General features: G+C 30.9%; 1 protein-coding gene across 2 annotated transcripts in view; it reads left to right on the forward strand.

The window, feature by feature from the left end:
* Nucleotides 1-10,296, forward strand: part of LOC145692848 (endoglucanase A-like) — a 135,521-nt gene extending 125,225 nt beyond the window's left edge. For both annotated transcript variants that reach the window (XM_081768362.1, XM_081768361.1), the window contains exon 9: nucleotides 1,476-10,296. In XM_081768362.1, the coding sequence (XP_081624488.1) occupies nucleotides 1,476-1,722 (247 nt within the window). In that variant the 3' untranslated portion in view covers nucleotides 1,723-10,296. The remainder of the gene's footprint in view (nucleotides 1-1,475) is intronic.
* Nucleotides 10,297-12,947: the final 2,651 nt, after the last annotated feature.

Genomic DNA, 12,947 nt, shown 5'->3' on the forward strand with positions numbered 1-12,947 from the left:
ATAAAAACCATCCCAGGTCCAAAACTTGACCTACGTTAAAAATTTGATCGACATCAGTCGGATGGTTCAAGAGTTATTAAGTCACAAACCTAGTCACTTTCATTTTTATTAGATTTAAATATTTTAATGAAAATTTAGTCGGCAAAAACTCTGTTTATGTTTATTCTTGTTAGTTAGGATCACCTTTTGCAATCAATACAATACAATACAATACAATACAATACAATACAATACAATACAATACAATCAATACAATACAATACAATACAATCAATACAATACAATACAATACAATACAACGTGACTTAACTTTTACAATAGAAATTACTGAACGAGGTATGGCTCGTAAAGGAAGTCGCGTCGTTAAAAATTAAAGTTCTATCATTTCATACTAAAAGAAGAAGAACACATAATCTTCTATTTCTTGTATATGAGAACTGTATCATTAAGTAAATTTTCTTTCGTTAGACAATGTAAAATCACATTCAGGAAATATAACTACAGATTTCTGTAATTCCGGAATATTCTTTGTATTTCCGAGCTTTCGACTCTCCCCTGGAGTCTTGGTCACGGAAGATAAAAACAGGAAGGAAGAAAAAACCCACCAAGGAATAAGATGGAACAGATTTATCAAGAGAAGAGTTGTGCTGGAAAACATGTTGTCAAGTATGCCAGTGGTCTTCAAATGGTGATTATGCAACCAGCAATATGACAGAGTCTATTTTTGTACTCTTTTGTTCTTTGTTTGAAGGTTGCCAGTTCGTCTTATTATTTTTGTTGTTATGCTAATGCTCTGAGAATTTTGTAATCGCCGCGTCCCATTCATCGCTTAACCATCCCTTGTCCAAATTTAATTTCAGTTTTCTTAAAATGAATAACTAAATTTTCACAAGCAAGTCTCTCTACTTGTTTATTGAATGCTAGAAATGAAGTAAAGAGACTTGCCTTTGAAAAATTATTTATCCATTATAAGAAATCGAAATTAAATGGTTAAATGATGAATGGGATATGGTGACTACATAATTCTTACAGCATTAACATAACAACAAAAATAATGACACGAGCTGGCAACCTTACAACAAATAACAAAAGAGCACACAAATAGACTTCACCATATTGTAGGTTGGATCATCACCATTTGAAGACCACTGGCGTACTTGACAACGTGATTTCCAGCAAAGTTTTTTTCCATGGTAAGTCCATTCCGTTTTTCTTCTTCTTCTTCCTCTTTCTAATCTCCGTGACCAAGACTTCAGGGGAGAATCGAAAGCTCGGAAATATAAAGAGTATTCAGAAGGTACATAAATCTGTAAGTATAATTTCTATTATCTCGAATCTTCATGCTATGATTTATACAATGTAGTTTCTGCCATTATCATTAGAATATAGGGTAATAGTAAAGTTTGAATCTAATTAGAACATCTTTTTAATAAATTTTAAATTAGCAAGTAATGTTATTTTATGTTTCTTTACAGTTCTTGTCCAGATCGTCCCGATCCATGCGGTTGGGAGGCTTTTAACAGGAAAGAAGCTAATCCTCAAGTACTCTATGGCGCTTTGGTCAGTGGTCCAGACGAGAATGATTATTATGAAGACGAGAGGGAAGAATATGTTTACAGTGAAGTGACATTAGATTACAACGCGGGATTCCAGTCTGCAGTCGCCGGTCTTAGGCAGCTTCAGCTTCAAGCTACTAATAGCAACAAGAAATACACAAAATAATTGTATATAAGGCTTGAATCAGTGGCAATAATTGAGTTTCTGTCTTAGTTCTTTCTACCACCAAGACGAATGACAAATTTAACAACACAAAGATTGTCATTTGCACGATTTATTTTCTACAGAAAGAATTAGCGAGATTCTGACCGTCATGTCTGTTGAATTTGCAAGCACAAATTAGTTGATTTTTTAAAACTCATTATACAGGGTGTTAAAAAGAATGTGTCACAATATTTTGGGAACAGCTTCTTCACATCAAAATAAGAAAAAAAAAAAAAAGTTCATGTGGACCTGTCCTCAAACGTGGATAGTTTTGGACTTATACGGTGCCGCAAATGTGAAACAAGTGAACTTTGAAAGTTTATAGCTTCACTACTATGAGACCTATCGTAGTCGGGTCAAGACATCACTCAGGAACTGGTATGTAAACTATCCAAATATCCATATATAAGAATGTTCCAGTACTTGCACACTAATTTTCAGAGAGGTTGGTGGAGAGTAATCAAGTACTCCCCAAGAGCGTCTTTAAAAATGATTATGCAAGTACCGGAGGTTCTAAGAGATGGATATTTGGTTAATTCACATACCAGTTCCTCAGTGATGTCTTGACCGACTACAATCGGTCCTATAGTAATGGAACTATGGACCTTTAAAATTAATTTTTTCACGTTTTTGGCACAATATAACTTCGAAACTATGCACTTCTGACCGCAGGTCCATATGAACATTTTTTTCTTATTTTGATGTGAGGAATCTTTTGAAACACCCTGTATAAGCCGTTAAATTTTAGATTGACATTTCAACTTTGAAATATATTCTAGTGTGGCATTTTTATTTATTTATTTTTTTTTTTATCTACATGTGAAAACAAATGTCACAATTCACACACAGCCATGTCGAGTCAAAATTACACTTTTTCGCTTCTTTCTTTGCGAAAAAAATATCAAACACGTGCTGTGACACCATAACAATCATAAAGGGGGAAGCAAGTTAAATATTAAACGTGAATTCTCACTAAATACAATTATTTAAAACTTCTGCTCAGATATAGTTGTGGATAATGTGTATACTAATATGACACATGCAAAACAACACTATATCTTCGACAAATAATTGCTTAGTTTAAAAAAAAAATACTTCAAGCTTATTTTAAACTTATCTCAAAAGTAAAATTATTGCATGCGTAAATCTGTATACTTGCATTTAATTTGTAATTAGCCTGTTCACAAAACGTACTTTAAAAAAACTGATTTACGTATGCTATTACGAAGTGATAAACTTGAGGTTTGAACGTAAAGGATAGTAACTAGTCTTGTAATTATACGATGAAGTGAGTTTGGAGCTGTTGATTAAGTGGAAATCACAATAATTTCCAGTTTCGTGACCTGACATTTTAAAAATTACGAAGTGTAGCGCAAAGATATGAATTTGTCTCTTAGCCTGATATACATTAGGATGGAGATGAGAAAAATCTTTCTGAAACAAAGGAAAGTAGGATTTGATAAAGAAAAGAATGAAAGAGAATTCGTTAAGAGCCTGACGTACTAAAAATAATACAAAATTTACCATTGTATATTTCATGGTAAATTCTTTCTCCTGCAGAATAATATTATCTGTCATTGTGGTAAGTTGCATTTCATTATCTCTTTTCACTTATGAAAACCAAGCAAAAGAAAAATGGTAAATTTTGTATTATTTTCAGTGTAAGGCTCTTAAGGTGAAACATCATAAATGTAAAAATTTTCATGCGACTAAATTTGTTAAATGAAAAGGTTAGAAAATTAATACTTTTTATTAGTAAAAAAAAAAAAAAAAGTGTCGGTATACAAAAGGCATGAAATTGCTTTGAAGTGTTAGCAAATTATTCTTAAAGTGCTAAAGTGGAAATAATCAGATAATCATATTTGAGATGATAACACTACTGCATAATCCTGTTGCTCTTTATTCTTTCTGAGATATATCTAACGTACTTTCAGAAAAATATTCGATTTAAGAGAGCAAAGTATATCATTCATGTGTATTTTTTTATTGCAGTTTTCAATTCGCGTAATATTTCTAAAAATTGAAGAAAAACTTTAAAGCTTTAATAACAATTTTGTCTTAGTGTTATAAAAGATAGTCTTCTACACACGTGATCTCTATACATTTTTAAATTGGTTCCAATTTCAAAGAAAGTATTAATGAATTGATTCCAAATTCAATAATACAGCCCTAAAGTAAAGAATTTTATTCAGTCTTAAGCGTTAAGAAACTAAAAATAAAAATTTTAAAAAATCTAATCTTACAAAATCGTAAGTCATTAACATTTATAGTTCTATTTTTATTTCGAGCTTTACACTATTTACCAAATAGTTTTTGTAATAAATTATTAATGTACAATAATACGACATTTATTGGTCAAAATGCAAGTACCTAAGTTCAATACCAGTGAGTACTTGTACAGAACATATAATTATGAAAGAGAATATTTTGTTATCAAAGAACATTAATTTAAATTATTGAATAAATAATTTGATCATTAAATATCATAGCATTTTGTGAAGAATACCACATGAGTATAATATGTATTTTATATCATACAACATGACATATTTACAACACACACACACACACATACAATAGGTTAGTATATATTTTTTCCTATGAATATTAACGCTACTAAATATCTTGTAACTAAAAGTGAAAAGCTCTTTGATTTATTTTAACATACTAGTATCTTGTAGGTTAAATTACCAATTCTGAAGCAACAATTTTATAAATATATTTTAAAAAAATCGTCCATCATAAATTATAATGTACCGCAAGTGCATTTTTCGATGTGTACATACATTATTTATGGTTATGATAGAAAAAAGAAAAGTGTCGCTTACTGGAGCATAACTGTATGTCACAATGCACTTTTAAACTTGAATTTTAATTTACACTTTTAATATTTAGTTATAAATTTGTAAGTACTTTCTTATACCAAGGATCATTTACCGAAATATAACTATACCATCATAGATTTTTAAACGTGAATTTTACTTTGTATTTTTGTATATCGTAGTTATAAACTCATAAATATTTTCCAGTACCATGTTATTTAATGCACTGAGTTTCTTGTTGGAGTATTTTAGAGTTTATATGTAAGCTTTAACTAGTGATATCTTCTCTTATATTGGCGAGGTTTAGTAATGGTTCTACAGAGATTCTATTAAAACGTATAGTAGGTAGTCAAATTCCTGCATAATTTTTTAAATATATATTAATTTATCTCAATATTTGTAGGATATACAGCCAAAACAAATGTTATTTAAAACCTTTACGAAGAATAGAAACAGCACTTCACAGTCATTACAATTTTTTATACACTTTATTTATTTAGACTAATATTTATATCTTTTAACTCTTTGTTTTCTTGGAGTTAAAACCGTTCCTTATAACTGTTATAATTTATTAAATATCATGAGCATATAGGGATGAAAATATACATGTTCAAAATATTAAAACAGAAATGTTGTATTAGTGTTATCTAAATTATTTTTGATATATTCAGTATTCATTTAATATACTATTCAAATGTTTCTTCTTGCAACATCTCTCTTACTTTATGTTTACAAAAATTTAAAAGTGTTATCCATATGTATAATATTAATTAATGCAAATTATTGTACAAATTAATAGAAATCCCTGCTGTTTCTAGATAACTCTTGCTGAATATGTATTACAAAGTGCAAGAGATATTTTGGATAAGAGATATCTTGCGAGGTACAAGATTCAAAGGATATTTTAAAGTACGTATTCTAGGAAAGCGGGTCAAATGTATGAAATAACATTATATTATACTTGGAACGTAGTAATCAAAAATATGCTGTATTAGTCTATTTAAGAAAACATTAGACGAAAACCTGAACGGATATAATTTATTTTGGACACGAAGATCTCGAAAAGTATTCTTTTAAATATAGGGATATTTTATAAACTTAATGTAACATGCTACTGAACTCTGTAGAACCTATGCCTACCCAATTTTTCATTCAGACAGAATTTGTTCCATAGCTGCACTTTAAGTAAATTCATATAATGGTTTAATATTTATTTATAGTATGTGTATACACATCAATTAAATATTGATGTGAAAATTCCATGACCTACTTTCTCAAGATGGAGAAGGTATTTTGTGTATATATAATGTTTTTAATCTGTGTGTAAATGTATAAAGTGACATCTGAAGTATATATGTATAGATATGGCTGTGTAATAATTACACACATTTTTATTGTAATTCAAAATAACTGTAAATATATAAAGTTGATATTATTGTTGTCTTGTTTGTTTTTAAAATAATAAATAATAACTTGTAGGCTGTTTTGATCTCGTAGTAGTTTCTTCATCACACGCACGTGTTATAACAGCGTTATTCTGTATATCTCCTTTGTACTAAACGTCGTGATTCCTTTTGTAACTTTAGAACCAAATAATGCTTTTCAGATGTTGGAAAGAAGTGATGAAGGTTTTTATTGCTTGTTACACATGTCTATTTTCATATTATTATATCAGTAGTGGTATGTAATAATATATTTATCGATTGTTATATTAAGGATCGTTAAGAGTTAACAATGGTTAAATATATTTAACGACTTGTGAAGATAATAAACGTTTTACCAACACCATCTAAATTTGGTGCACTTTAACTCTTGTTTCTTCCCGTCACTAAAGCTAGGTTGCCATGCTGCAAGAATCTTGTAACTGTCATTAGAAAAAATCTTGCAACCCTATCTTTATATTTACTGTTTACACACAACAATTTTCTGAAGGCAAGAAAGATATTTCCACCAATGCAGCACTGCATTCTAGTGAACAAATAGTGAACCTCCTCATTAAAAATGGGTATTTTGGCGTGTTTCCCCTCCCCGTCCAAAGGAATCCGTCGTTTCGGAGGTGGCGAAAGTTTTTTTTTTTTTGTCAGCGGAAGGACGATAGCAGGTGGCAAGCATTACGACCTAGAAAGTTGCACATGGTTTGATTCTTTGCAAGATGAAAAAAAATTGTTGCATGTCCTCTTTCAAGATTATATTTACATGGAAAAATATTGTAGGACTGCAAGATTTTTTTTAATGACAACTACAAGATTCTTGCAACATGGCAACCTGGCTTAAGTCCTGTCTGTCATTTTTTGTCTCATGAGTCACCGAAACTTGGCAAGAAATAAGTTTCTTTTTTTCACATGTTTTCTTTGTTACGAAATACTTGTTGCTTTGAGTAATGTTTTGTAATTTATTTATGCTTTTGATTAGAAAACTAATGGATATGTTTAACTGTAGGGCTAAGAGTGTAAGAGGTAATCAACTAATATGTAAATTCACAGCAATTATGTTGTTTCACGCGTTTGTAAGCGAACCCATAAAGTGGCGGGACAAAGCAAGAATGAAGAGTGAACCCAGTATAATTATTTTGTCTATAAATTTTCATTGGTTGGCTCTTAAACATTAATAAAACTGACAGTTATTGACGTCCAGTTCAATGATAAAAAAGATTGAAAGTAATTGTTAAAAAGTAAACGTAAAATTGCTCATTCACTTCTAAAGTTGTGCCATGTCTTTGTATTATTAATTTAAGTAATAAATTTGTATATAATTATGTTTAAAGTTAGAAGTTTGCATTAAATATTGATTGTGTTACAAACGTTTCTGTCAAACTCTAGTGTCTATAACTTTTAAAGGAAAAAGGAAATAATCTTTTCAAGTAAAATCGTTTCGTTAGTTATTCACTCCTTTATTACTGAACTCAATAAATGAGCTTACAGTAATTCATTGAAATCTTATTAACATTATAACTGGTTTCAAACATTTGTTTCATAGCTTGAAATGTGGTTAATGGTACCAAAGTTGTATTGGACTATAACAAGTCATTTTTTTTATTTTTATATGTACACAACAGAGCAGAGTAATATTATGGTATAAAAATAAAATAATTTGCTAAAAAACTGAAGAATACAATTGATTGTGTGTATATTCAAATAAATAGAAACTCTAAACAAAAAGCATTTTTAAAAATCAATAAATATATCAATCAATCAATATCAATAAATGTATATCAAATTGTGTTACAGTCTCGGTTTTATTATAAAATGCCCAAACTATAATTATGTGAAGAAGGCTTTGTTATATTTCCGAGACTATAGTGTCTGATGAAAGCATTATTCTATTGCCAGAACTCTAACCTGTTTGGTGAAGCATTGTTATAATGCCAAAACTCTAGCCTGTTTGGTGAAGCATTGTTATAATGCCAAAACTCTAGCCTGTTTGGTGAAGCATTGTTATAATGCCAAAACTCTAGCTTGTTTGGTGAAGCATTGTTATAATGCCAAAACTCTAGCCTGTTTGATGAAGCATTGTGGTATACCCGAAACTCTAACATAGATTGATAACATATCTTTTCAATTCTATTGTTTAGTGTGTAGTTTTATTTAGCTGAATAAAAATTCACACAGATCTAGAATATGTATTTTCTACTATTGAATGGTACAAAGCACTTCTTGTTGATTGTACTTTCTGTATGTGAAGTAAAATAATAATAATACAGATAACATCCAGGTATAACACTTACATAATATCGATAATGTTGTTTTTTCTGTAATTGGTAATATGCCATTAGACAGAAATGTTAATAAATTATCTTTAATTTTTGATGTAACGAGAAACCAATGAAATGCTAAGAGAGTTTGTACATACAGCAATATAGGAAACAATTAAGAATAATAATAATAATAATAATAATAAAATAGTTCATACTTTATTAGCGAAGAAATTGCACTGTTAATGTTATGGAAGATAACATAAAGTAAAGGGAGGAGGGGAAGAAGATACAATAACTAGACTACATTAAGAAGGGTAATTCTTGAGCTGAAACGGAGTGATAATTGGAGAATTATAGTCTATGTAAGCTTTTAAATTTGTGGCTATTGTCCTACCAGTAGTGTCGAAAAGCTTATAATAATCATAATTCATTTAATTAAATAATTGCTTAAAAATGACAGTTTTGATATATACTAACTTTAACATAATATACAAAGATTTATTTTGAGTTCTCTGTTCAAGTTATTTCCAACACACTGACGTATGACGCAAATGCTTGCTCGAAGTAACAACATGGAAAAATAATCAGAGCCAATTCGGGGAAGTGATGAGGCAGGGAAGGGTATAGAGTGCAGAAGTATTGCCTGTGTACGGGTAGTCATGAATTCATGAGTGGCACCTAAAGAATTGTAGACTCTTCTATGAATGTTGTTATTCACCTGTCACTACTGCCTTTGTCATTGCCAACATTTATCAGCCGATCTGCACCTTTATATGTTTGTTTTTCTGTTCTTACCGTAATGGTGGAAGGTAGAGGATGCTCCCTCGCCAAAATCTTGGGCTCATCTTACCCAAATGTATAATTCTCTTCCGAAGTTTACCATTATTCCCTTCCAGATTTACCTTTCCCCCAAAATTTAGTATTACGCTTCAAAATGTAACTTTCCTCAAATGTATTATTCTGCCCCCAAATGTAACTTTCTCCATTCTAATGTAACCATTCCGCTTTCCAAATGTAACTTTCTCCACTCTAATGTAACCATTCCGCTTTCCAAATGTAACTTTCTTCACTCTAATGTACCATTTTGCTCTCCAAATGTAACTTTCTCCCCTTAAATTTACCATCCTGCTCTCCAAATGTAACTTTCTCCCCTTAAATTTACCATCCTGCTCTCCAAATGTAACTTCCTCCCCTTAAATTTACCATCCTGATCTCCAAATGTAACTTCCTCCCCTTAAATTTACCATTCTGCTTCCCAAATGTAACTATCTTCACTGTAATGTACCATTCTCTCTCCAAATGTAACTTTCTGCCCTCAAATATACCATTTTTTCGGTTCGCTTGGACCACTTTAAATTAAAAATTACACCCCCTCCAAATATTCTCACAAGCGCAAGCTGCACCCTAAAACCATTCTATGGAGATCTCTAGTGGGAAGCAAGCTCTCACATCTCTTACCATGAAATCAGAAAATATTGCTCTATAAACTTTTTAATAATTGAGAAATTAAAATAAACTTTAAATAAACTTTAAATAATTAAATAAACTTTAGGTGTGAATATTCTGTATGTAGTATATATAAATCAAATATGGCTTCACATTAAGGAATATGAGTTTGTAATGAAAGGATAGAATATTTTTATTATATTTACACAGTATGGTAATTTTTAAATATACTTTTTAAAGCAAAAGTCTAAAAAATATACATATGTATTTTTCTTTTAATTGAAATGTGAAAATTTCTATGATATTCGCATGTGCCATATATTGATATTCATAACTTTAAAATTTACCTGTTGTTTGAAGGAGGAACATTTTTGTCAGATATATCACAATCAATGTTGTTAAATTTTAATTATATATAAATAAATGTCTGGAAAATTGTGTTAAATCACATGAACTCAACAGAAAAAGAAATGTTAAGTAGTTCATTAAAAAATAAAAAAAAAGAATGAATGTGCCGTGAAAGGTTTGATGTAAATACGGTGTGTTTGACGAATAAATTTGAAATTAAAAAAGAGTAGTATATTTTATTGCTGAAGTTCTTAATTAGAATAAGTTTTCAAGTCTATGACTTGAAAGTGTGGCTTTTCTGAGTTATTTCAGATCATAGACTTCACTCTGGGAGATGACACTACTTCTGAAGCTTTGAGCTTAAAAGGAAATTTAAATATTGTCAAGTTTTTTCTGTCTATAGGGTAGAGCAAAAGATGGTGCACGGGAGTTTGGACTTTCCCATCACCTTTTATTATAATAAAAGTTGTACATACAAGATCCATCTCAAGATCTCTTGAATACACAATATTAGAAATAAGTGCAAGAGCCTCTAATTACTTTGGAAGTTTGTTGGTGAAATTTAAAGGATCCCAATGACCATGCGTCTTAGTGCGTATTGGATAGGTGCCTCTCAATGACCAGGCATCTTAGAGAGGGAAGTTGGAATTCTCAATGACCGTGCGTCTTAGAGAATTAGGTGATTAGGCTTCTAAATGGCCGAGCGTCTTGGAGAATTAAATGATTAGATACCTCTCAATGACCAAGCGTCTTAGAGAGTCGGTGATTGATGTCTTCTGTAGTATGCTTTCTTCTTTTATCCTAAAATGTCGGCTACCTTCGTTGATCTCCGTCATTTGCAGATCGTTGGCGATGGTAGACGACTTTCATCTTCGTGGCTGTTGTTTAATTAGTGTTTACTTCAATCGCGTGTTGTAGAAACACATGGTTACATCCAGCATGATATGAAAAAAAGTGAAACCTTACAATATATATATAGCATTAATTGTAAAGAAAATAAACTAGTAGTCAAAGTTGAAGGTGATTCAAAGCTCTCGGGAAACAATATAAATACAAACTAATTTACTTCGAAACAATGAAGAAAATTGTTTAATTGTCTTATTTTGATTCTCCATTTGATTAAAAAGATCTATCTCAAGAATAGTATATTTTGCAGGCAGTCGATTTAGCTCATCTGGTTTTGACCAAATTTGGATTGTTGGTAGATCTAGACATGCTTAGCACGTATATGAAACATTGCGACAATTCCTGTGTAATTGGCCATCAAAGTTGAGATTTTGAGTTATTTTCTGAATAAGTTCAAACCCAAATTTGGTGCCCAATAACTCAACGACCAAAGAAATTTGTATGCTATAATACTTCAAACGTAAAGTTCAGAAGGTTTACTAATATGTTAAATTTGATGAAGATCATATCTTTATTACAAGGTATAACCACTACTCATATAAAATCAGTGTTAGCTTCGGGTGGTTACAAGAGACATCTACCAAGTTGTTACAGACTAGAGCAGCAGTTTAACAAAACCCTAGGCTTCAGACACCAGGTGGTTTCAAGGTGTAATACTGCTCATACAAGATCCATCTGAAGCAATTATCGGGTATTAGTACTACGTACTTTGAAATCAGTTAAGTGGGTTTCTGATGATGTACACCATTGTTGGGCGAAATATTAACAATTGTCTTTTTAGTTTTTTTTTTTTTTTTTTTTAATTTTTCAATTAACTTTTCCTGAACCATTTTTTTTCGTAAAACCCATTTTTCAAGACCCTTTTACTGATGAATTAGCTTTAAAATGTCCTGTTAGCATATTGTTATAACAGGAATATAGTCTTAAGTATTGCAGTGCCAGATTTTTTTTTTTATGTTTGGTGCTTCGGGCAAAAAGCGGGATAATGCTAAAGAGCAATAAAATAAATCATAATTTCTCTCGTATTACACATTGAATTAAAAAGGTTTCTTTTGTTTCTGTAAAATACATTAAAAAATAAGTAATAATATTTTACAATTTTATTATAAAATGCTATTATCTAACTCAGTCAGTACATTCAGGAAGCTTTTCTTTGTTGAGCAGTAGGACTACATCTCTCAAAGCGTATGACACCATTTGTTAAATAAATATTTCCATGAACATACCAACGACGGCCTGCCGATCTTAGGTGGAAACCGGCAGAAGGCTGACTTCATATTCGTGGCCGATTTTGTAATCGTGGGCCAACAAATTCAGCAGCCAAACAAAATTCTGCTTAACAATGAGAAATTCCTTAAATATATTGGCTATTATACCTTAGATAATAATTTACTGAAAAAATAAAAGTTTCATTGTAGCATTTTAACAAGCTACAATTCAGATTTTAAAATCCAACGGAGGTCGAAAGTAATCGTTTACAATAGCAGTATAAGAAAGAAGAAAGTAAGTTGCAGACAAAGATCTTTTAAAAACACTTTATAGGCTATGAAAGAAAACTTCAATGACAATCTCCGAAGTGGCAGCTGTATTAGTGTGAACGGGAACTACTTTAGAGATTACAAATACTTGCGTAATGGCGGAATAATGGGGTGCTATCATATACCTATATAAATTGTACAACTTCTGTGATTATCCCCAAACTTTCAATCCAACTAAGAGAATTCGGTGAACTTAAACTATGATATTAAACCGTAATTGAATTTTTTCCCTTAGAACACTCAATTTAGGATAACGATAAGCCACACACAATAAATAAATAAATAAAAGTTCTGTGCACGTGACCCCAGGGTTTGGATTCGATGTATTTTGTTAACAGAAAGGAAGTTTCGAAACCCCAAGATGATTGACCGTGTGAATTCCTTTTCATGGGCGAAAAACTTGAGCGATTTTGGATAGGAAGGATACATGTA

The sequence above is a fragment of the Thermobia domestica genome, chromosome 8 (assembly GCF_964235325.1).
Source record: "Thermobia domestica chromosome 8, izTheDome1.hap1.1, whole genome shotgun sequence".
Lineage (NCBI taxonomy): Eukaryota > Metazoa > Arthropoda > Insecta > Zygentoma > Lepismatidae > Thermobia > Thermobia domestica.